Source organism: Chelonoidis abingdonii, chromosome 3, assembly GCF_003597395.2.
Source record: "Chelonoidis abingdonii isolate Lonesome George chromosome 3, CheloAbing_2.0, whole genome shotgun sequence".
Taxonomy (NCBI): domain Eukaryota; kingdom Metazoa; phylum Chordata; order Testudines; family Testudinidae; genus Chelonoidis; species Chelonoidis abingdonii.
Genome location: NC_133771.1, coordinates 165,055,247 through 165,081,346, shown reverse-complemented (window position 1 = coordinate 165,081,346; position 26,100 = coordinate 165,055,247). Strand labels below are relative to the sequence as shown.

General features: G+C 41.9%; 1 protein-coding gene across 3 annotated transcripts in view; it reads left to right on the top strand.

Annotated features, from left to right (window-relative positions):
* EPHX1 (epoxide hydrolase 1) overlaps positions 1-18,880 on the top strand; it is a 48,292-nt gene extending 29,412 nt beyond the window's left edge. For all 3 annotated transcript variants that reach the window (XM_032778780.2, XM_075064298.1, XM_032778781.2), the window contains 7 exons: positions 1,291-1,471; positions 3,512-3,739; positions 7,138-7,267; positions 7,763-7,977; positions 13,233-13,341; positions 14,657-14,782; positions 18,142-18,880. In XM_032778780.2, coding sequence (XP_032634671.1) covers positions 1,291-1,471; positions 3,512-3,739; positions 7,138-7,267; positions 7,763-7,977; positions 13,233-13,341; positions 14,657-14,782; positions 18,142-18,367 — 1,215 coding nt within the window. In that variant the 3' untranslated portion in view covers positions 18,368-18,880. The remainder of the gene's footprint in view (positions 1-1,290; positions 1,472-3,511; positions 3,740-7,137; positions 7,268-7,762; positions 7,978-13,232; positions 13,342-14,656; positions 14,783-18,141) is intronic.
* Positions 18,881-26,100: the final 7,220 nt, after the last annotated feature.

Sequence of the window (26,100 nt, the reverse complement as noted above, 5' to 3'; positions counted from 1 at the left end):
AAATGTTCTCTTTCGTTGCATGGTAAAATTGTGGGTAGCTGCTTTCTTGAGGGTTGTCTCTAAATTAAATACAGTTTTGTTTTATATAAAAGCTATTGTAAAATAACAACCCAGCAGCAATAAACGATATTGGTTGGCATAAATAAAAACCTTGTCTAGACTAGAATTTAAAGTAGCACGTTAGATTTAAAGTTAGCATGTTAGCTACATTTTATATAAATGTAGGCTAGACAAGTCACTTTACCTTCAACACCTGTTAAAGCCTAGAGAAAGTCTGGACTTATACTTGGCCAGTTTAGTACATGCTAAAGTATACACTGCCTTGTCTTCCCTAGACTTTTAAAAAACATTTTAGCTAAGATCACAACTTCAGATCCTTGTCTAGGCAAAACCTAACCTTTCTGTGAAGGTGTGCATGTAACTCCTGTTAGCTGCAATAGGAGTTATCCATGTACATTGACATCAGAAAATACTTCCCAGGTCAAAACCCCTATAATTGCAAGTATGAGAAGTCTCTTGCTTCCTACAGGCTGCTTGTCTCTGCTGTGTGATTATTAGCTGACTGTAGCCTATCTGCAGCATTCCACATGAGCCCTGAATCCACATTAGGAGGGTCACTTTTGTAGACTCGACAAATCCACCAAAATAAATTTGCAGAGAAAATATCCAGCTCATTGGCTTAGGGGAGCAAGAGAAAGGAATTTGTTGGAGTTCCATGTGTGGAGAGATTGGAGGATTGGGCTCCAACAGTGGGATTTTCCCAAGTACCTAAATAACATGGAGCACAAGTACCATTGGAAGGAAATGGGACTTGTATTCCTAAATCAGTTAAGGTGGTTTTGAAAATCCCACCCTAAAGCACCTTATTCAGTACCCAAATAAATGGAAAAGGGAAGGTATCCTCATGACACAGAATGAAAGTGAGCACTGTAAAGAAGACTCTGATATCCTGCCCGTCGGATGCTAGAAGAAGACTGTTCTCTCCCCCTGTGGTCTGACTTAACAAGGACAGCCAAGACAGTGTGACAGGTATGCTACAGTCAGGAGAGAAAAGGGAGGGCTTTAACAAGGGGAGAGGGCATTGACAGGGGCTCTATAAGTACATCAGCAAAGCAGTAAATTACGCAAGTATCACAGGAGGTTTTATTTTCACTTCAGTTACTATTTTGCTTGGCAATAAACCAGGAAACGTTCCAAGTAAAACACATAAGAGACTCTGTAGAATCTTTATCTTATCATCCTTCCTCCTTTCTTTTCCCTTCAACCTTTTTCTCTTCTTGTTTACTCTAGGATTTATTTAGAAGACTGGATCAGGCTCGATTCACTGAACCCCTGGAGAACAGTTGCTTCCAGTATGGATTTAACTCCGTTTATCTCCGGAAGGTCATCTCCTACTGGAGAAATCAATTCAACTGGAAGAAGCAAGTGGAAGTTCTCAACAAATTCCCACAATTCAAAACTAAGATTGAAGGTGCGTGGCTTTGCCCTAAAAAGAGCACGTGATAAAATTTAACTATCACATCTAGCCTGTTGGAATCATTCCAGTGCCATTTAAAACTGGCCAGTTATAAAGTCTGTTTCTGAGAGGTTTTTAAAATGAAAATTCTAGCAGATACTGATGCATAGTGGTACTGATTGGTGCTGTTGTTAACAAATCTTTCCCATTGGGAGGTTCTGATGCCATGAAATAAAAATACTTTAGTCTCTTGAGCAGTCTAGCTAAGATCGGAGTGCTGCACATGAGTAAAGTTTGCAGGATCAGGCTTTTCACTTCAGTACAGGACTGCTATAAACTACTTAGTATCAGTAGTTTGGGGCATCCATTACCATTAGGAGGAGTGACACCAAGAAACCCAAATCCTGGTGCTAAGGTTAAACCCCAAGAGTGACTGCATCTGCAGTGAGAAGTATAGGGATGTCTCCCATCATGGTTGTAACATTGGTACTAGCTGTGGTGGGAGCAGTAGTGTTGACTGACTGCTCAGATATTTACCACTGTGTAATCTAACTTTACCTCTGAGTAGGTGTGGGTGCCACAGTGGTAAAAATGCTTGTGGCCAGGCTATACAAGCTAGTATCAGTGAAACTGCACCACTGCTACAGCAATGGTGAGAAATTTCCCTAAATGTTTGTTTAAACAATGGCAAAGAATGTCAGATGGAGTCCTCTGATGCACAGATTTTCTGTTGAGGTCACTGGGAGCCAAGTACAAGTGTCTTAATGCAGAATTTGACCATAAGACTTTAAAATACTGATTTGTTCTCAAGCCTGCAAAATATCAAAATCATCGATTGTATCATCCACAGATTCCTTATCTTCTTTCCCTGTCCTATTTTATCCTATGTACTTGCCCAGCCACCATCAGTACCCACAGGTTCTATATCTCAGTAACCCTCTGTAGGATAAGGCCTAGATGGGGCTCCCTGTGGTGGATCCCATCAGATTTTCTGCAGTGCAAATTCAGGTGATCCCTTCCCCATAACAACTGCTCAGTCTGCCTCCGCTGCACCCTCTGTCAGCCTAGAAACACAGAACCATGTTTCCCTTTGTAGCAATTTAATGTGCTTCTGGCACTTGGTGACCAGGTTAGCTTATTCTATTTATTGTTTATTTAAAATACTGTACATCAAAGGGACCTCTTGAAAGTGACTGGGGAGATTTTGACATGTACCAGTCATTGCCTAATGGAAGCTTTGAAATGCTTGGAGCAGAGTAATGCTTTATATGTTTGTGTGCTTTTTGAGTACAAGGTGTAGATTCAGGACAAAGGAGACAATTGTCCCATATTAAGAAATCTATGGAAGCAAAATTCAAGCTTAAGATTATGCCTCTTTTTAATTTGAACCCATAAATGCATGTTGTTAGAAATGGAGCAACTGACCCTAAGAGGCATTCTGGGTTTGTCACATTGAGACAGTGCTTTTCAGTGATTAGAACTTGGTGCCTTTATTTAAGCACTGACAGTGTACTTTTATCTTGTGTAGCATCCAGCAAAGCGACGCTGCCTTAAAAAGGACTTGCAGTTTAAAAGGTAGACTTGAAGAAGACCAGGACAGGATATCCTGGGCAATGTACTGGAAGGAATAATTTTCATATTAATAATTGTTATTAAAATGGTCAGGAGAGAATGATAAAAAAAAAAAGTTCAAATGTGTAGAAATTCAGACTTCTGGGTTCCATTCCTGCCACTGACTCATTGTCTGATTTTTGATGAATTCCTTAACTTCTGTGCTTCATTTTGCTAATCTGTTGGAAATAATATTTGCCTTCCTCAGTTGGCTGTTGTGAGACTTAATTGGCATTTGTAAAGCACTTTGAGATCCTTAGATAAAAGGATTCATAGCTGTGCAGAGTGTTGTTTATAATAATTATGGTTTTTGCAATCACCAGAAATACTTTATGAACAGATTTATTCATAACCCTCAGTTCTCTGTGATTGATCTCAGAAGCCTTTTTGTGTGTGTTTGTGTATGTTTGCATATTTTATTTATTTATTCATTTATTTTTACAGGCCTTGATGTCCATTTTGTTCATGTAAAGCCTCCCAGCTTGCCAGAGGGCCGCTCTGCAAAGCCATTATTAATGGTTCATGGTTGGCCTGGCTCAGTTTATGAGTTTTACAAAATTATCCCTCTCTTGACGGACCCTGCTAGCCATGGCCTGAATGATGAACATATTTTTGAGGTCATTTGCCCATCAATCCCTGGCTATGGCTTCTCGGAAACATCACACAAAAAAGGTATATTGTGAGTGGAATAAAAACTATACCAATACAGCAGATAGCCTCCTTGTAGTAAAGTAATCCTTAGTGGCTGATACTTTGATGCTCTCTGCAGAGTAGGAGATAATATGTTAATAATGAAGTTAAATAATATATTGTATTGTATATAAGGCACTTTTATGTGATGTGGAGAAATTGGTGTGGTTTTAAAATGACAGTTTTAGAGCCAATGTATCAATATTTATTTAAAAGAGAGTGGGGTCACAAAAGTTAATATGAAGAGAAACCTCATGAAGTAAACGAAAAACAAAAACAATACCTCTCCCCCTGCAAATGGTGGGGTTTTTTAGTTGTAAGTGTTCCATCTAGTATCTTTAGTTAAGCTGAGTTCAGAACAAAAAGTAAGCAAACAGCATAAATGGTGAAATGTAAATCTAAGGCAGTTAAAGGATAATGCAACTGAGAAATTTATTTTTAAATATGATATTTTATTAATGTCACTTCAAACAAATGTGGAAACAAGATACTATTTTTAATGTGCTTCCATATCCTAAAGATCAGAATAACACTTGGATGAGGAAAGCAGAGTTAAATGACTGCATGTTAGGTCAGGGCCATGAAGCCTCTGAGGAGGGGAATAAGGGCAGAAAAGCCAGTCCTTATCAGTTCTATCTGTTGAAGCAGCTTGTCGTCTGTGCTGTGTAACAGGGGGTGCTGTCATTTATCAAATAGAGTGCACAGCGTTAATTCATCCAGTGGTCTTGGGGAGGAGGCAGGAGGAAAGGGAAGTTTGTTTGGTCTTCAAAAGCTGGGCAGCTTCTCCAATAATGTATGTGTGGTTTATGTTAGTACCAAGTTTATGGACTGACACACTGTGTGTATTCTGGAAGTGACCCAGGGCATGGCAGTGGAGCATTGTATCACTATTGAGGCTTGAAGTTTCCAGCTCTGGCTAACCTGAAGTTTTCTCCTCCTTGTGGGAATACATTGCAGTGGCAGAGCTCAAGAATACCTGCTAGGGCTAGTTTAGAGCAGTTATAGGCCTGGTCTACACTACGCGTTTAAATCGATTTAAAGAGCGTTAAATCGATTTAATGCTGTACTCGTCCACACTACAACGCCCTTTATATCGATATAAAGGGCTCTTTAAATCGATTTCTGTACTCCACCCCGACGAGAGAGTAGCGCTATATCATTTATACTATATCTGGATTAGGTTATGTCGGACGGAAATCGATGTTATTGGCTTCCGGGCGTATCCAAGTGCCACACTACCGCTTCGGAACAAGCAATCTGGAACTCGGAGCACGGGCAGGCTAAACAGGAAAAGACCCGCAACTTCTGAATTACATTCCTGTTTGCCGCGTGAAGCTCTGATCCGCACGGGTGTGGCCATTCGTCTTCAATATCCAAAGACCTCCAGCAATGGACCGTACAGGGAAGATCACTAGATTCTGATCGCTGATTATGGGGAGACAAATCGTTGTAACAGAGCTCCATACAGTACAATAAGAATGCCATAGCAGTTTGTGGAAACAAAATCGTCCAGGATAACACATGCTGGCTGACAAGCGTGGAACGGAAGCCAGAGACTCAAATGAACGCTTATGGTGGAGGGTACTGAGACCTCCAGCTATCCACAGTCCAGCAGCGTCTCTGAATAATTTATTATGCGGATTCTTGCTGAGCGTCCCAGATGTCTGTCAGGTTTCAAACAACTATGTGTCTCTGGCTGTCGAAGTCTCCAGCGTATAGTAGTACTCAGTCTCTCTCCGTCCCCCCCCCCCACCACGTGAAAAGAAAAGGGAAAATCATCTTTGACTCTTCGAATCTGATCACCCTATGTGTATCTGCAAGCTGCTTGTGTACTAGTTTGCTGCGGAGCAGTGGAAGCAGTACGCCGTCTCCTCTCCCTCCTCGGTGTAGACAGTCAATATGAACTAGATATCCGTCGTCGCCATCAGCCCTCGTTGAAGTAGCGTCCTGGCTGGCTCAGTGAGCTGCTTGGGTGTGCCTGGGCGGTAAACAATGGGAATGACTCCATTTACCCCGGTAGATATAGTACAGACACGGCTGGTAACCGTCTTATCTCAATCGCCAACTGGGGCATGAGCTTCATCAAGCCTCTCTCCCATTCTCGTCGTGTTAAGAAAAATTCGTGTCACTGCCTGGACTGGCAATATCCCGGAGTAGCGCTGTCCCCCTATTTATCTCTCTCTAACCTAGTCTCTGTCATTATTTTTCACTGCTATCTTTATAACTTCATGCCACAAATGGCGGTGGACACTGCCACGGGATGGGTGAGTGAGAAGCAGACGTGTGCGGTTGTGTGCAAGCGGGCACCCCTGTGATAATTGACACCGAGCACGTGTCTCTGAATACCCTGGTCCTCTAAACACTTGCCCCCTTATCTAGAGGACGACTACATTTTTAGAAACATAAGGGAGGATTGACTCTAGTTCCAAGGAGTCAATCAACATATAAATGCGTTGTGCCCCCGGCCGATTTCAGCAGGCACTCATCGTAGCAGCGGACAGTAACAGGAGGGAGAGATAACCGTCAATCTCATATCCGTTTTCCCTCACGAGTAGACGGTACAGAAACGGGCGTACCATCTCTGCTTTCATTGCAAAAGCAACGTGAATGCTTGCTGTGTAGCCGCTGAAGTATCGCCTTTCTCCGCGACATCCAGTACACATTACGGTGCCGGAAAAAAAATAAAGATGAACAGGCTCCATGTTGCTCGTGCTATTGGCGTCTGCTCGAGGGCATCCAGGGAAAACGCGTGAAAGATTGTCATCTTGAATGTTTTCCCGGAGGAGAATGAGTGAGACATTTAATCCAAACCCCCGCGACAATTAAGATTCAAACCCTGAATTCCAAGGGTGGGGAGACTGTCGGCACTATGAGATAGCTACGGAAGTAGTACCCACAATGCCAATGCTTCAGAAATCGACGTTAGCCTCCGGAGGGCATGAGAAGCACAAACGTTCTGGGAGTTTACGTGTGCCTAGTGTGGCCGCATGAAATCGAATTTATAATATCAGTTTTATAAAACCGATTTTAGCTAATTCGATATTATCCCGTAGTGTAGACATGGCCATAGTCTCCAGGGAGACCACCAACCCTGTGGTACAGCATGTGCATGAGGAAGGGTGACAATTAGGAAATGGGTTGGATTCTCTCCCCGCTGGCTTCTGGTCAGTGGCCAAGAGCCTCTCTAGTCCTTGCCTTAATGACGTGAAGGGAGCCCCTGTGGAGCACTCTGTCACGGGGAGAGGGGAGAAAGCTAGACAAGGGAAAGCTGCTGTTCACCTCGTAGGGCTTTGACAGCACCACTAAAATAATACTGTCTATACAGTGTGATAGTTGGTAACTGTTAGTCAATAACACTTGGTGCCTTTTTATTTTCACAGGCTTTAATTCTATGAGTGCTGCCTGCATATTTTATAAATTGATGCTTAGGCTGGGATTCCATGAATTCTATGCTCAGGGCGGTGACTGGGGCTCGCTGATCTGTACCAACCTGGCCCAGATAGCTCCCACGTGAGTATCCTTTAAATAGTACATTTCATGCTCATGCATGTGAGGTCTCCTGATTTGCCTTTACCTGGGCAGTGTGTAATTTTCCCCTCTGGATTGCTCTGCACACAGTCCTGACCTGATCACGATTTCTGTTCAGGTCCTGGGCTTCTCTCAAATAGAGATGGCCAGTTGTGTGGTGCTTTTGGCATGGCCACAAATCAGGTCTAGCAAGGCACTAAGCATGTGCATTTGAACCCTTCTCACTGGAGTTGAGTCTAGTGGACTGTGCAATAAACATTGTCCCACTGAACTGTGAAACTGATCAAGCTGTGTACTCATCTTGCAGCTTGAACCCCGAAGGCTGGGATGGGGGTGACAGTGCCTTGAGCTACAACAGAACCCTATGATTGGAACTAGATAAAATGCGTCTAATGCATTACATTTATGGATTAAAAGTACTTATAATTTAGTTTTCAAATATTATTTTTGTTAATTTGTATTTCTTATTGTGTTTAGCCAGGTGAAAGGCCTTCACTTAAATATGGTTTCATTTATGAGCATGAGATTTACCCAGCTGCTGTCCATTCTGTTGGGACGTTATTTCCCAGGACTCTTTGGTTTCCAGGATGAAGATGTCAGGCGGATGTTTCCTTTCTTGAAAAAGGGACTCTATAGGATCTTGATGGAGAGTGGCTACGCTCACATACAGGCTACAAAGCCTGACACTGTTGGTAAAAAGATTTATTACTGTAAAACTCCACAGCAGAGCCCTGCAGCAGGACTGGGATCCCACGGGTTCTGCAGGACCCGCTTCCATAATAGTGGGAGTGGGTAAAATATACTTTCTTGCAAGTGGGATTGGATGGACAAAAAAAACCCAGATGGCAGTAATTTGCAGGAAAACACTTAAAAACTTTTAATACTTAAATTTAAGCAAGGAGTAGAAAGAGATTTGATGTCTGTTATAACAGGAGTTAAAAGTATTTTTTTACATGGTTTAAGCAAGGTTTGTTTTATTCTTTTAGCGGTAAAAATTGTGTCTGAATTCCATTTATATATATAATATCTAAACCTGCTGTGTTTTGTTTTTTAAGTAGCATGGGGGAATCTGTCTCACGGGATTTGCGGGATCTAAGGTTTTTGTGGGTGGGAGCAGTATAAAAATACAAGAAACAATACAGGAACAGGTGGAAGTGGGTAGTGTGGGGTGGGACAGGACTGGGATTAAAAGAATAGTCCTGCTCAGGGCTCTGCTCCACAGCACTCTGCATTCATTCTGTGATCACAGGGAAGACTACACTTGGAGCTATTCTGTTTTTGTTTTTCTTAAATACAGAGTACATTTCAGAAAATGTGCAGAAAACCAGTGTTTGTGGGGTGGGGAGGGGAATTCTGGAGGTTTTTGTTTCCAAAAGGTATGCACCTATTCTGTGTATGCAGATAGCAGAGTTGTGCATGCATATCAAGTATTTAGGTGCACATGTGGCCAGCTATGCAGCTGACTGGCCCTTTGAATGCACAAATAAGTAACTTGCAAGTAAAAGTTGAGCGTGCAGTTGTGTGCCTGACCCTCTGTAAATGCTGTTGACATGTTTTTCAGTTTATATATCTAATGTATTTATACATATCCATTAAGACTTATCCACTTCTATTATGATGTTATGGGGTTGCACAGTCCATTCCTACCACCACATTCCTGATAAGGAGTGTTGTCGCTCAACAGAGAATGCATCAGATATTAAACTGATGCTACACTTGATGCTGAAAACGGCCACGTTTATTATTACACCAATGGGTTCTTCCTCATAGACTATCTAATTCATTCAGATCGCTAGGCCACTTTGATAAATGTCCAGGCATTAAAAGTGGGAGACCTTAAGAGCTGCAGTGCTCACCCACAGTGGTACAGCTCTCAACAGGAGAGATTGAGAGACCTGCCCAGAATACCCCCTCCCCCACCAGCCCAGTAGTTAGGGCATTCTCCTTGGAGATGAGGAACCCAAGTCCTTGTTCCACATCAAGCAGATGAATCCAGCACTCCCACATCCTGAATGAGTGCTCTAACCACTGGGCTAAATGTTATAAGGGTGCAGGAGGCAGCATCTCCTCCTCTTGTATCTTTTGTGTGGATTAAAAATGTGCTCAAATCACATCTACGAGATCAGGCCCCAAAGGCAAGGTAAGTGGGAAATGCTTAGTTTGTGAAGCCTGCTTGGGTTTAGGCACGAGTTAGGTGCCAAGCTGCTTGACACTTTCAGAATTTAGGCAGCTGAGCACATGCTGAAATGTAGGCTCTTCTAAATTTAAGGCTCACCACCTTAGTGGTGGAAAATTAGGAGCCTACAGGGTTGGGCAGGAGCAGAACAGGGGTTTTGTGGATGCCAGTGGACTAAATGTTGGATTTAGGTGCCTGAAGTGGCAGTTAGATGCTTAAGTCTCCCTTGTGAATCCCACTCGAAGTGCTTCCATTTAAAAGCTTTTGTAACTGAATGGGACAATTGACTCTAGAAGGTGGAATAAGATACTTCTTTAGTTTCCTTAGCTGTATTCAATTAAATTACATGAGATTGAGTGAAATATCGCTGTACTAAAAATTGTGCTGTAGTGCTTTTTTTAAAAAAATGTAGCCACAGAAATTATATTGAATAATAATAGCTGTTTTTTAAGAATACTGCAGTATATAATCAAAATGGTTACATCAGACTAAGAGTCCACGGTGCCTGGAAAAAGTTCTGGCTTACTTTCAGATATATATATATTTTTTAGAAAGTTACTAGTCACTAATTAAATTATTTTGTCCAATTAACTTTTTAATTTAAATGTAATTAATTTTTTAAAATATATTTACAGAAAAAACAAACAACGATCTATGCATAAATTTCTCATAATACATTAATCATTTGCAACTATACCTTAGCTATACTTAAGTCACTAATTAAATTATGGTTAAGGATAGCTGATGGACTGACAGGTGACTGCAGTTGGCAGCTCTGCTCCTCCTGCTGTGGAGTTTGCTGGCTGAGAGTCTTGCTCCTACAAATCATCTATGATTTAGACTCTTAGATTCATAGATTCATAGACTCTAGGACTGGAAGGGACCTCAAGAGGTCATCGAGTCCAGTCCCCTGCCCTCATGGCAGGACCAAATACTGTCTAGACCATCTCTGATAGACATTTATCTTAACCTCTCTTAAACTATCTCCAGAGATGGAGATTCCACAACCTCCCTAGGCAATTTATTCCAGTGTCCAACCACCTGACAGTTTAGGAACTTTTCCTAATGTCTAACCTAAATCTCCCTTGCTGCAGTTTAAGCCTTGCTTCTTGTGCTATCATTAGAGGCTAAGGTGAACAAGTTTTCTCCTCCTCCTGATGACACCCTTTCAGAACCTGAAAACTGCTATATGTCCCTCTATCTTCTCTTTTCCAAACTAAATAAACCCAATTCTTTCAGCCTTCCTTCATAGGTCATGTTCTCAAGACTTTAATCATTCTTGTTGCTTTCTCTGGACTCTCTCCAATTTCTCCACATCTTTCTTGAAATTCGGTGCCCAGAACTGGACACAATATCCAGTTGAGCCTAACCATCGCAGAGTGAAGCGGAAGAATGACTTTGCGTGTCTTTTTACAAACACCTGTTAATGCACCCCAGAATCACGTTTGCGTTTTTTGCAACAGTATCACACTGTTGACTTCATATTTGCGTTTTGGTCCACTATGACCCTAGATCTCTTTCTGCATACTCCTTCCGCCATACTCCTCCTAGACAGTCTCTTCCCATTCTGTATGTGTGAAACTGATGTTCCTTCCTAGATGGAGCACTTTGCATTTGTCTTTATTGAACTTCATCCGTTACCTCAGACCATTTCTCAATTTGTCTAGATCATTTGAAATTTTGACCCTGTCGTCCAAAGCAGTTGCAATCCCTCCCAGTTTGGTACGTCTGCAACTTAATAAGCGTACTTTCTATGCCAACATCTAAGTTGTTGATGGAGATATTGAACAGAGCCGGTCCCAACAGACTACTCGGAACCCACTTGTTATACCTTTCCAGCCGATTGGGAGCCTTAGTAACTACTCTCTGAGTACGGTTATCCGCCAGTTATGCACCCACCTTTAGTAAACCCATCTAAACTGTATTTGCCTAGTTTTCGATAAGGTATCATGCGAGACGTATAATCTCTTACTAAAGTCTAGGAGTATACCACATCATCAGTTCTCCTTATCCACAAGGTCATTATCCTAGTCAAAGAAGCTATCAGATTGGTTTTACACGATTCTGTTCTTTACAAATCATGTGGCTATTCCTGATCCTTACCACTTCCAAGTGTTTGCAGATGATTTCTTTAATTACTTGCTCCATTATCTTCCCTGGCACAGAAGTTAAACTAACTGGTCTGTAGTTTCCTGGGTTGTCAGAGTGGAACTTTCAGGCTGTGAATCACTGGTAATTTGAAGGCTCAGGAGTCGCAGAGCTGGAGCCAGGGACATTACTGGTATTGTGGGGGTAGGGGAATATGGAGGGGTGGGGAGGGGCATGGCAGAGGCTAGATTGTCAGCTGGGCACCAGTGAAATTGTGGTAGGGAGCATTCCCGGAGGGGGAGGATAATGTGTGTGCTGGATGGTGCATGGTCAAGTGGGAAAACCAGTGCTCAGTGGGATGTCTGATGAAGAGGGTATGCTGCTGGGAGGGCATGACAGTGGCAGAGCAGAGATTCTCAGCCAGTGAATTGTGGAGGTTTGCAAACTGAGTAAGCTGTCAGCTGACTGTGCACCATTTCTACCATAGTATTTTATCCACATTGGCACTTATTTAAATAAGTTTGCATGGATTAGTGTTTATGCCTAAAAATTCTTGGAGAAATGTGCACTGATTGTTGGTTCACTGAAGCACTTTGGGATGTGCATGGAAGTTGCATTTCAAGTGAGCATGAGAGAACAATGGTCCTTTACTCCAGCAGATGTCTCTAGTGGAGACAATGTCTCAGTTTTTCCCATTTGACAAATGGAGACACTTACCTACTCTGCCCACTTCACTATGGTGTTACAAGGATCACTGAATGCCTGTACAGTGAAATTGAAAAGTATGATGTTCAGGCTAAATACTATTATAACAACATTTGTAGCTTGCTTTTTAAGCCTCAGCCACCAGATGGTTAAAAGTTTGCTAGCATTATCCATGTTTAAATAAAAGTTGTCGCTAACATAATTTCATCCATGACCCTTAAATGCACTCTGTGAGCATGGATGGGATTTTAAAAATGCTTGTTCCTCATTTCAGTATCATCCTTTGGAAGCCAGAATTGGGCACGTGTGAAGCTGTGAAATGTCAGGGTCCCTTTTTCACAGAAAACTAGGAGAAACCCTTATGGCATGGCACCCAGTGCTAACATACTCTGACTTTGGGAGCAAAAACCTAGAAGCAGGTGTAAGTTCACTGTCCAAGCTATGTGCAAAAAATAAAGAGCAGAAATGGCGAAAAGCAAACTCTAAAGCAATGGGTATTTATAATATAGAACACAACAGTATTCCCTAAAAAGAGTTTCTTCTGTTTGATACAATGTGCTAAATCCTGCTTGTCTTCTCTTCATACAAGTAGCCCTTAAGGCAAGCAGAATTTGTCCCAGTAATGCTCTTAGTATTTGACAGTAGGTTCCACTTAATAACGGAGGCAAATCTTACTTGGCACATAAAGCTTAATCTTATTAGCTTGCAGAAAAAGCCACTAGAAATACGACTCTTACATTTAATTTTAAATACATAACGGTATCTGAGTAATGCTGAGTCTATTACCATATTTAATTATTAAACAATAAGAGGTTCTGACTTGTTCTCTTTATGATAGCTTAAAAAAAACCCACACCCTCACAAAGCTGTTCCAACAGCTGTAACTATTCTGTACTATAATGGGGAACTTCTAATGTAGTTTGAGATTAATAGCAGGGTATGCCAGACTTATTTTTAATTTTTCTCCTCCCTTTTCAGGCTGTGGCCTGAATGACTCTCCAGTAGGGCTGGCTGCATACATCTTGGAGAAATTTTCTACATGGACTGATCCTGAATTCCAGAAACTAGAGGATGGAGGTCTAGAAAGGTGGGAACAACCTCTTCCTCTGACTCACCATCGGCCTCTTTCCCTGTTCTAGAGGAGGTCACTCAGCCCAGACTTATGTTTAGATCACATTAGTCTCTCAAATAAAGCTCTGTTGGGGTAATTTGGTTTACCTGCCATCCTGCAAGGAAACTGTATGGCCACAATAGCACAAAATTACACTTGTGTTGGCAATCCTAGAAAAGAGGCCAAAAGTGAATGGGCCTTGAAGACTGAACTACACCCTCACTCCTATCCGTGATCCTTCCAGGCCATGGTAGAGGTACACTGGCAGCATATGGAAGTAACCTGCCCTGCTACTGCCTACGCAGTGTCTGTTTTATGGATAAGCAGAGGACTTTCATTTCTAGGGTTATCTTTCTGGCACCTCTCACTAGTACTAACATTACATTTAAAAAACAGCAAAGAAAATGTCAGGGAAGGTGGAGGGAGGAAAAATCTATTTTATACCAGAGATTTTTTGCTCACAAAATATCATCTCTGATTCAGTCTAATGCAAATCTTTGTCTCTTCACAGATTTATTTACTTTGTTAACCATTGTCACAAAAATGTATTCTTACAGTTTGCTACTAATGGGTCAGTCTTGGCTTGGGGTGAGATTCCAAAGAAGCCCTAAAATTTGCTGAACTACCTGGCTGAAGCTGAGCCAGAGTGCACATTAGAAAAAGACCAGTGAAAATTATTTGAATATAATGTGTCCCCTGTGACTGGTTTACTGTGGGGTATGAAACCTATATTCATGGCAAAGATTGGCCAAGTTTCTGTAGTTTTTTTAACTTAGTGTTTTATTGAAAACATATGTTAAGTGTTTATGAAAATAAATGGCACAAGCTGCCCAACATGCTCTTGTGGTCTCCTCATTCCCTGAAGGAACGATATAGGTGGTGCTAGTTCAAGGCTTCTTTTGACAGTGTTATTGGAGCTGGGATATTTTTTGGAGTCTGTCTCCCTGGTAAGGATGTTAAAGTGTTAGGCTTTACATGTTTACACGAGCACTAAATACTCAGGCTAGCAGGAAGGGGGAGTGCTAAAATGTTCGGGCTAGCAGGCATGGGAAATGCTAAAATAGTTGGCGTAGCTCTGAAATCCTTGGCTAGTAGGAATGGAGGGTTGGGGTGAGGAATTGTCAAGTCCCTTCTGAATTAGTGTGCTAGTACTGTTTTTTGTTAGCCATTTTTGCTTTAATTTTTATAATTTAACCAAAGTAAATAGCCAAAAAGATTTGAAATGATTCTTCCACCATAAACTAAACTGCATTCAACTCTCATGAGGCAATTTCTGTGCTGTCCTTTTCAGGAAGTACTCTCTGGATGACCTTCTCACTAACGTCATGCTCTATTGGGTACCTCGCTGCATGGTTTCTGCAATGCGTTTCTACAAGGAGAATATCGGGAAGGGGATTGGTACGCAGAAACATGAGAAGTAAGAGGCTTGAACTCACATGCGTGCTAGTGACACACTGTGGGTTAGTGAGTATTGTGGGGGAGAAACTGCATCACTATGTATTTTGTTCATTGCTTGGACAAGTCTACTAATTTACTTCTGATGTATTTTCCAAATGTGCTGCAGTATGTTGCTCAGAAATAAGAGACTTCACTACAGCAACTCTACTGTTAAACTTCTGGTGAGAATGACCATGTTTGCATCTTAATCAAGCGAGAGAGAGAAAACGTGTGTGCAAACAGTTTGAGACCCTAGTTCAGCTAATGAATTAAACCGTATTTCCCATCTGAACTGAATCTTGTAATCAGCATTCTTACATAGCTTACACCCTTGCTCATCTAGTTTTGTTATCCTGCTTATATTGATTTGGGGTGAAGTTTTCACAAGGGTCTTAAATCCCACTTTCAAAAGTGACTTAAGCATGTAGAAGTCTTTGTCTCATTGAAAGTCAGTGGTACTTAGGCTCTTAGGTGCTAAAGGGGAAGAGTTTCAAAGACTCCAGTGGGAATTAGGCATCTGATTCCCATTGATTTTCAGTGGGGGTTAGGTGCCTAACTGACTTTTGTACCTTTGGCTACATCTTCAGTAGCACCTATGCCATGGTAGCGCTTCAGTGTAGATGCTCACTCCAGCGATAGGAGGATTCCCATTGTTGTAGTTAATCCACCTGGCCGACAGGCAGTAGCTCGGTCTAGGGGAGAATTATTCTGTTGGCCTAGAGCTGTCTACGCCAGGTGTTAGGTTGGCTTAACTATGTTGCTTAGGGATGTGGAGTTTTCACACCCCTGAGCAACATGGCTGGGTCGGCCTAACTTTTTAGAAGAAAAGCCTCTTTAAATCAGTTGAAAATGGGACTTAGGCTCCTAAAGATGCAAATAGGTTAATAGTGGGATTTACAAAAATGCTTGAGCCCGATCAAAATCAGTGGGATTAGATGCCTATAGGGCTTAGGAACGTCTGAAAATCCCAGTAGGTGCCCGTTTGCATCTTTAGCACCTTAAATACGTTGAAAATCTTAGCCCTTACACCCTTGTGAGAATTTTACCCTTGGTTTACAACAAATGCAATAAGATCCTAGAAACTGGACCCTTGAGGTCATAACCGTTTGCTTGCACTCCACTGGCCACTGCAGAAGTGTTCCCTACAATATATTCTTGTGTATTTTGTGCAGTCCAGTTCTACATGGCGATAGATGGGAGACTTTCACCCACGGGAGACTATTGCATAGGCTGAGCAACCTCAGTGCTATGAAATATTTCCTGATATCCAGCCTAAATTTACCTTTGTTCAACTTCATGCCATCATCCCTACCGAAAGTCTCTTGGAGCATTCTAAATGATTCCTTTCCATCACTGCTGTTTACACCCTTCAAATACATAATCTTTTAATACATTTCCCACCCTTCAGTTGTCTTGCAAAGTTCCCCATATTTAGTTCTAATCTTCCTTCCCACATAAATAACCCATCCAGTTCCCTCAACATTTTTGTTGCAGTCCTTTGAATTTCTGTCAAACACACAATCCTTGCTCTACTTTGATCAGACTTCCATGCAGTGATTACTTTTCCCCCACCCTCCCTTCCTCTGGAAGGAACCTCAGAGGAACCTCATCTAATCATATAATCCAACCACCTGTGCTGAGGTGGGACCAAGGAAACCTAGACCATCCCTGACAGGTATTTGTCCAACCTGTTTTTAAAAACCTCTGGTGATGGGGAGGGATTCCACAACCTCCCTTGGAAGCCCATTCTGGAGCTTGGCTAACCTTATAATTAGAAAATGTTTCCTAGTATTTAACCTAAATTGCCCATTACTTCTTATCCTACCTTCAAATGGAAATGGAGAACAGTTGGTTACCTTCCTCTTAATAAAAGCCCTTAACATATTTGAAGACTGTTATTTGGTCCTCCCCCAATCTTCTCTTCTCAAGACTAAACATGCCCAGTTGTTTGAACTTTTCCTTATAGGCCAGGTTTTCTAAACCTTTTATTTGCTCCCCTCAGGATAGGGGACAGTACAGTTACCGTCTGTATCTTACATACGACACTCCTGTCCCACTCCAAGAACATTAGCCCTTTTGGCACCTGCATCAGGTTGATTCATATTCAATATGCGATCCACTATAATCCCGATCCTCTCCAGTAGTACTACCCCTTAGCCAGTTATTCCCCATTTTGTAGTTGTGCATTTGCTTTTTCCTTCCTAAGTGTAATACTTTGCACTTATCCCAGCTTGGTGTCAGCCACAGATTTATAAGCATACTCTGCACTCTATTATCCAAGTTATTAATGAAACCATTGCATAGTGCCAGACCCAGGACAAACCCCTGCAGTACCCCACTAGATGTGCTCTGCCCAGTTTGACAGTAAGCCATTGATAACTACTCTTTTGAGTATGGTCTGTCATCCAGTTATGCACCCATCTTATAGTAATATCAGCTAGGCTATGTTTCCCTGGTTTGCTTATGAGAATGTCACATGGGACTGTGTTGAAAGCCGTACTAAAATAAGATACATCACGTCGATAGCTCCCCTGCTTCCATTTGGCCAGTAACACTGTCAAAGCAGGAAGTTAGGTTGGTTTGCCATGATTTGTTCTTGACAAATCCATGCTGGCGATTCTTTATAACACTATTATCCTCTGACGCCAACCGGTTGATTGTTTAATAATTGTACCAGTATCTTTCTAGGTATTGAAGTAGGGCTGGCTGGTCTGTCATTCCTTGGGTGCTCTTTGTTCCTCTTTTTAAAGACAGGTTCTATGTCTGCCCTTCTCCAGTCCTCTAGGACTTCACCTGTCGTCCAGGAGTTCTTGTAGATAATTGCTAACAGTTCAGCAATTGCTTTCGCTGGTTCTGAAGTATCCTGTGAGCTATTTCATCAGGTCCTGCTTACTTGAATACATCTATCTTCTCTACATAGTCTTTAACCTGTTCTTTTCCTATTTTGGCTTGCATTCCTTCCCCCTTATTCTTAACGTGAATTGTGTGGAGTATCTGTGCCCCTTCTGAGGGTACTTCACTAACTGTACAAAGTCAGATCCTATATTTACATAAAATGTGTAGCCACATCCTTTTAAAGTCTTTTCAGGAATGGGAGGTGATGGTGTCTAGTGGTTAGAGCCAGGTCCTGGGAGTCAGTTGGATTATATTCTTAGCGCTATCACTACCCTGTCGTCACTTAACTTCTGTCTTAGTTTCTCCATCTGTAGAAGGGGAATATAATTCCTATTTCAGCAAGGTTCCGAGTCTTGCTAACTTGTTTGTAAAGCACTTGGATTCGCTATCGAAAGGTGTTCTAGAAGGACAAATTTATTTTCTCTTCTCTATATCCCCTTGCAGGCTCCCTGTGCGAGTGCCTACAGGTGTTGCTTCCTTCCCCAATGAAATCCTGCACACTCCTCGGTCCTGGGCGCAGCAGAAGTACATCAATATCATCTCCTTCAATTTCATGCCGCGAGGTGGCCACTTCGCAGCCTTTGAAGAACCGGAACTTCTTGCTGCAGATATTCAGCAATTTGTGGGGAGAGTGGAAAAAGAGGAACTCTGGAGGGAGAAGGGAAAATAACTCCCCCATGTGAGGTGCTTTTAACTTCAGGCACTTGTAAACTCAGTATGGCCTGTGCTATGATATGCAAGCTTACCTTGAATCAGATATAATAGAAAATAAAATAGAGCCACAGTATATTCAGATGTAGTATTCTTAGGATATAATAGTTACTCTTCACCAGCAGGCTGAACTGAAACAGTATAAGAATGTAAGGTGAAATTGTATCTTTCCACATAGGGAACTCTGAATGTCAGAATTGACACGTTAATTCTCTTTGCTTTGGAGATGCAATGGGAAGTTGATCTTATTTGATTTAGATGCGTCTTTGGAGGAGTAAATTTCCTTATTACAACGATGTGGCAGTTTGAGATTTTCAGCTGATGATAATCTATAGTCAGGGGTTATGGCTTCACTTCTCTGCTAATAGGATGCATTAGATTTCTGTACTGAAAGGTGGGAAATGTACCATTTTTAATGCATAACTGACTGAACTACTGCAGCAGTTAATCATTCAATAAAAAAAAAGCCTATTGAACGTCTCTGGTGAATTTTTAAGCTCTGTTCTGAGCAAAAGGAAAAACCTGACCTGGAAGGTTTTTGCTTACTTCCTCCCTTGCTAATATCCCAGTACCTTTCATACTGTGGCATCTGATTGTAATGAGATTTCTGCTAGGCATGATGGGATGACTTAACCAGCAACAGGAGAATTTGGGAGTCTGGGATGGAAGGGAAATTTTAAAAAGTTCAGCTCAAACTTCTCCAAGTGTTGACTGTCCCCCAGCTCAGTAGGGACATGAGCAACAAAATCTGCACTTGCTTTACCTCTGTTTTCATTAGTAAAGTATTCTGTTGTGTTCTCACTCTAGTCTCTGTTGCTTGCAGGCACAGGATGTAAGTAGATAATCATCCTCGTGTTCCTAGAAAGAATTTGCTGCAGGGAGGGCCTTTCTTGAGTTATTCCAGGTACAGTGTGGGGAAAGTGCTTTCCCGTGGGGGTGAGCGCTCATGATACTACCAGCTGTTTGTAGGCCTTGATATGTTCTCTTTTTGGTTAAGTCCTTGGTTTCTGGACACTCATTTGTCTTCCTTCCCTCCTATCCCCACGTGTGGTCTTACATTTCAGGGCAGTAGGTCACCGTGTCACATCTTTATTGCATATGCAGACATCTGCTACAGCATCAGGAAACACTGCTGTGTACTAATATAAATGAGTATTTCCCCACGGACTGATCAGTCACAGCAAAGACAAAATAAGTGGAAGTGAAGTTTGCTATATGATGCCTGCCAGATCAGTTTTCTAATGCGAGTAAGTGGAAAGCTCAGAAGCAGTTTCATCTCCTTTCTGGTGTAGCTCTACTTTTAGAGGTGAGGCCTGAACAAAAGGAGGTAGAGGAAAGTAAATGAGTCTGTTCCAAGTTCTTATGTTACAGCAGCCCTCCTAGGCCCAGTCTTTAACAAGAGAGGGTTTTTTTTTTCCCATTTAAAATGTTCCTGATGATGATTCAGCATTTGTCGCACTGAGTAATTTGAGTCAGCAATGATAAAGCCTGCCAGCTACTGAGAGAAAATGCGTGGGCACACATTGCTACATTCTGTACAACAAAAAGAAACAGAATTTTATATCAAATTTGTCAATTTTCCATGTTAAATTTTTTTCTTTCATAAAGACACTGAATGTAAAGGCTACAAGAAAATGGAATTGACTGACCAGATGTGGACACAAAATTTAGGTTTTTCAAAGCTCAGTAGAAATGTCATTAATTTATTTTTAATTAAGTTTGACTTTGACTCAGATGTTCCCCTGTTGTCTCTTATTCAAGTTTCTAAAATACAGAAATCCAATCGCAGCAGGGGCTACTATTCTCTTTTTGTCATCTAGGAAGAGAGAAATGCAAACCTTACCAACCTATATGGGGAAAACTAAATTGTTTTTCAAAGTTACATTTTTAATTAATCACACCTGCTAATAACACATTTCAAGTACTATGTCTAAAAGTTTAACCTGTGTCCCGTCACTATCCTTATCACTTGCCTACCCAAAAAAACAAAACAAAGCACCCTGCTGTCCACTTCTTGCTTTATTTATAACAAAACCTAATTTAGCAAACTTGAAGCAACTCCAGTGTCTAAATTGCAGGTTTTGACATTATCCACATATGGTGATGGAGGAGATCTGTTTACATTGCCTCTTTTATGGACAAAATTCTGGTGTGACCCTAACAGCTGGATTTGATATCTGGCTATCACAGCTTTGAGCGAATTAGAAATACATAACCCTTGCCTCTAGTATACCCTAGCACTGGATGGAGGGCTCAGTATTGGGAGCATATGGTAATTGGTCACATTCTAAAGGTTCAGAAGAGCCAATCAACATTTTTTTGAATTTTCATGTTCTCCATTAGCTAATGATTGTGATGCAGTGATAATGAATAATGCTAATAAGAATGACGAATAGCTCCTTCCACAAAGAATGGGATTTGTTCCTAAGCCAGCTAGGCATCTTGGCATTCATCAACATAGCAGCTGATTTGCTGAAGATTCTGTTCTTTGTGAAACTTTTCAACTAGTAAAAGAGCTCCACTCAGCACCTGGTTGAATAATTTTTATCCTAAGCTGTTCCAAAAAGGATCCTCAAAGCAGTAGCTGTGGCTTTCACAAACACAAACTGCTTCGCTGATCCAGGAGCAGAGCTCATTAGCTGTTGACCAGTTTCATTAGCATGGTTCCTTTCCCTCCATGTCACTTTCTGTAAAACAAAGTCTTACAAGGCTGTTTGGTGAAGATACTATTCTGGTCAGCCAGTTCTGAAGTAACGACAACCCTAGACTTTTAAAAAGTAGCTGTTACTCACAGCAGGTGCAATATACAAAGTGCATTAAATGAAGATAAACCTTTGCTTGGAAGAGTTTGGACAGGAAAGGCTCTGGTGAGTACAGTCAAAGGAGCCCAGACATAAATCCATATTGATTTCAGGCCGGTTGTTTTAAACACTGAAACTGATGCCTTCATTCACTTGCCATGACATGATTCTTATAACTGAAGTCTAACACCCCTCCCTTACGGCAGATTTTCCACTCACAGTGAATATGTAATGCCAGTAGCACTGATGGGGTTTATGCTGATGCATATAGCAGAATTAGGCCCGTTTCGGCTTTCAGTTGTTTTCCAGCTAGTTATATTTATACTTGGACAAGTGCTGAATGATCTCTTTTTACCCTGAGGTGAGTCAGAGTGCACAGCATGAACTTTTCAATTACTCCTCCTTCTTAAATTGGAATCAGGAAGGGGAGACCAGCTACAGCAGCAAAGTGTACTGTAGAGCTTGCCAGGCTCCAGCTGGGCCTTGGCCCCTCCATGAACAGGGATGATATTTGTGCAAACCACCCCATCTTAAGAAAGCAAATGAAAACTGCGCCATTTCAGGTAACCCTGCCTTTCTTCCCAAAGCTGACTGCATGAAGCATAGTCCCATCAAAGAAAAGGTTCTCTCTCTCTCCTGGGTTTTAATTAGAGCTTTGAAGACAGCAAATCAGGATGTATTATTCCTGGTTAGTTCAATATGTCAACAAGTCCACTTCTACAGCCGCTGTTTCAAACTGCCACAGGTGATGGTCACAGAAGGGCCTCATTATTTCCATTTTACAGAGTTGCAAACTGAGGCATAAGTGGAGGCAGTGACTCTCCCCACAGGTGAATGGAAGGGTATGGAAAAAGAACACAGCCATGCTTATCAAAAGTGATAACTAATCATGGCCCAACTTGTAACACTATAAAGGGGTGTGACCTTCAGAGTGTGCTGAGCACCCAACTGGTTACAATCAAGCCCCTTTAAAGTGTTAAGTTGTATGTCAAAAAGTGAGGCACCCTAAATCACTGGTCACTTTGGAAAATCTTGGCCTTGGGCACCTGCTTCCCTCTCCCAGGCACTCGCCCCTGCACTATGCGATGTCCTTTAGTTCAATTTTTTTTAAACACTTTTTTAAGCTCATCACTTACCACTACATCTGTGAAGCTGAAAAATATGCCAGTAAGTTTGTGAGAGTTCACCCTGCTTCCAGTCCTTTGGATTGTACTAATTCCCCTCCAGCTGAGCCTGGTCACATTTCCGTCCTGGTCTAGGGCAGTCTCTCCAACAGCAGTTCCAGTCTGTGCTCTGACAGCATCCAGTAACCTTTCATCTGTCAGGGGTCTGAGTGACACCTCTATGGCCATCTCTCTGCTGAGCAGGTGGAAACCTGTTTTAGAAATAAACTGACATTTCTGGGTTTTTCCCCTCTACAAATATATTTGTGCCTATTGTGCTCTAGCATTGCTCTTGCCTGGACGTAGGGGCTGAAAGGAAATCTGTCCCTGCACTCTCTTGTACTGTAACAGTAATACTTTGATATTAACCTAGTTAGCTGATGCTGGCAGAAGGTTGAACAAAGGTGGGGAAAGGTTCTTACCCCATTTTTCAGATAGGGAAACTTGGGTAAAGAAAAATTAAGCAACTTGCCCGACCTTTCTCACTAACTTCCTGGAAACCAAATATAATGCTGGCCCCCGCTCTAACCCCTAAACACTGTCTCCTCACTTTTTTTTTTTTAATTGGGAAGTGGAAGGTGTTGCTTAATGACTCCTATTTGTCCCCAACACACAGCTCATTTTATTTCTCAGAATTCTTGAATGTTTCTCTAGAGAATCAGATTTTGATTGTATGCTGTTTGGGGGTAGGGATGTGCACTTCAGAGCCACCTGAAGTACCTGAGACACTACACAGAAGCAAAAGAATGAGAAAAGTCTGACTAAAGTTTAAACTACCACCAACAGAAAACTCCTCTACAGCTGCCATAGGCAGCTTGAGACACACCAGATCTTAAAACCAATGCCTTATGGCTTCATAGAAAAGATTTTGCTCCAAGACACATACAGAAACCTGGTTTTACAGTCAGAAGAATGAAATAGTACCAATACATTTTAAAAAATCTTGAGTATTATGCAGTAAAACATAGAGGAGAGGATGGTGTCGTACAGCAGCTATTTAAGGTGATCAGTATAACTCAGTCATGGCTTCACCATGAATGAGGCAGCCATCCTAAACTCTCAGTGATCAAACCTTGATACCCCAGTACACCCTCATGCTTAGGGCTATGATTTTGTCACAGAGGTCCTGGTAATCTTGAATAAAGTCCATGAAACCTTGGAAAGAACTGTAAAAACACATTTGATGTAGCCCCGAGTGGCATTGCAGCCTGTGCAGGGGATTGCAGCGCTGCTCAGGGTTAGCCGATCAGCAACTCTTGGAGCTAGAAGGCCAGACAGGCATGCACCAGGTTGCAATGCCCAGAGTGGGGAGTCCGGCTCAGGCCTGGGGGAGAGGAGCTGCTGCTGTGTGGTGGGTTTGCTCTCCACCCCAGCCTTGCCACTATACTCTTGTGTATGTTGATGAAGCAAAAACGATGACATTTGGTGACGTTTCTGTGACTTACCCTTTTTCCCCCCTTCACCACTGCAGAATAGATCAGAAAGGGATTCCTTTTCCAGCACCTGTGGAGGGGGAGCTTGTCTGTTGGTTAGAACAATGGGACAGTTTGTCAGGAGACCTAGGTTCTTATTACAGCTCTGCCACTGACTTGAGATTCTGGAGTCCAGATCAAATTTCACAAAATGTTTAACTAAAATGAGCACCTCTGACAGTCAGGCCTGAGCAGCTGAAAAATCCAACTGAAGTTAAATGGGAACTTTGAAAACTCAATAGCTGGGACTGCCACTGAAGCCCAACTGTAGCCATCCAGAACAGGCAATTGTTGCTTCCTCACTTCATTCTCAGGGCTCTTCTCAGAACTGTTTTTCCCTTTTTCAACATCCTTTTTAAGTGTTAGCACGCTGTTCTAGTACGGTCTGACCAGTCCCAGAGAGAGGGCCAGATTTTCTCCCCCGGCAACTCCTTTTGGGTGAGGGTAGCTGCTGTACCTCTGTATGGGGGAGAACATAGTGCTCTAGACCTTCATTTAGAAACCGTGTTGACTCAGTAACCCCCCTCGCGCCTCAGGGAAAAGTGACTGCAGCTAAAGTGAGAGTGGCCACTATTAAGCTGCAGTTCTCGGTACAGCTTTCAAATGTAGATACACAACATACACACACGCTTAGGAGAGAGGGATTAGACAGCCAGTGAGATGAGGGGACGGAAGTATTATGACTAGTCCTATTATTTGCTTGCTATAACAAACAGGAGCAGGCCAAAATTCTCTCTTATGCTGCTGTTAAACCAACTCTTCAGGCTTCCGCTATCATGCTCTACCCACTGCACCATGCTGCCTCTTACTGTTTTTTAGTCTAATAAATACATGTAGGTAAATACCTACACGCTGCATAAAACTAGTAGTGGCCCTGACATTTAAAAATAAGTATATTTTTATACATGTAAAAAAGGAAATTCTAAATTGGTCTAAATCTAATTGCCAGAATTGAGGCAAAATTGCACTGTTGCTTTTGCCATTTCTAAACAGGACTTTGCAAATCTATATTTAGCTTCCTTAAGGCTGTGAAATCCATACTTAATACTACAAGAAAGCAACATCCTATCTTCTAGTCATAAACCTGGTCTCCAGGGGAGAATTTCAGTGCATTCAGGTCTGCGAAGATCAATTTTATGCTGTACCAGAGCTTCAGGAAAGAAGGGAATAAGCAACCACAGAAGAAAACTAATTCTAGCCCCCCCCAGGAGAGGGGACAGCTTATTGTGTCAGCCAGGAATCCAGATTCATTGAACTGGGGATTGCAAGCTCCAAACTGGAAGAAATTAGTAATGGAGACACGTTAAATGTGGAAGGGTAGTTTCAAGTTCTGCGCCAGCTTATTCACAGAGCCCCATTCTCTCTGTTCTGTCAAAGGATTAGAAGTTAATGCCTGGTGTAGACAGGAAAAAGACAGCTGGCCCCGATTCATGCCCTTCCCAAAGGGCAACTACTTATAGACTGTACTAGCAAAGACCAATTCGAGATCATCCAGAAATTTTCTACTTGAGAGAACAAAATTGGGAATTCACACTTGCTGCCGCAGAGATCTGAGAGCTCTGTGCACAGACCTGACCAATTTGATGTTAGATGTTAGCAAGAGTCAGGAGACATATCAGCAAGCCAGAGATTTGACCTAATAGGTCAATTTTCAGTGCATCTGCCATTATTGGTTTGTTCATTGTTATGACCTGGGGAACAGCTGCCCTCAGGATACAAAATACCCAAGCTTTGCTAGCTTTAAACTATCTGAAGCAGACACTTGCAGCTGTTAGAGGCAGAGTATGAACACAGCTGCCTCTTAAGTCACTTCAGGATCTAGCAGAATCAGGGTACAATAGGAAAATGGACATTGTTTGTGTTAATAGAGAGGGTTATAGATCATTAAAAGAAAAATACTCTCTCTAGCAGAGGCAATCCATCCAGTAGAGATAAAAATCCGTATGTTTCCAAGTATTGTTCCATCCAAGATTAGGCAGAGGCCCTGCCTCCACACTGCATAGACCGTATTTCATAGCCTTTGATGTGATCAGGTTACTGATGAAATGTAGGCAGGAGAAAAATCTTTCACATAGATCCTACTATCCTATCCACCACACTTCAGCTAATGGCTGAGAAAACTCCCCCCTCCGTGTCTCTGCTTCTCCAAGAATGACTATCTTTTCGCAATACGTTCAGTTGGTAGTGCTTGCACTTCACTTTTTTCTTCTTTCTAAACAGAATTCAGTCCTTGCACAACTGCATGAAGGAGAACAG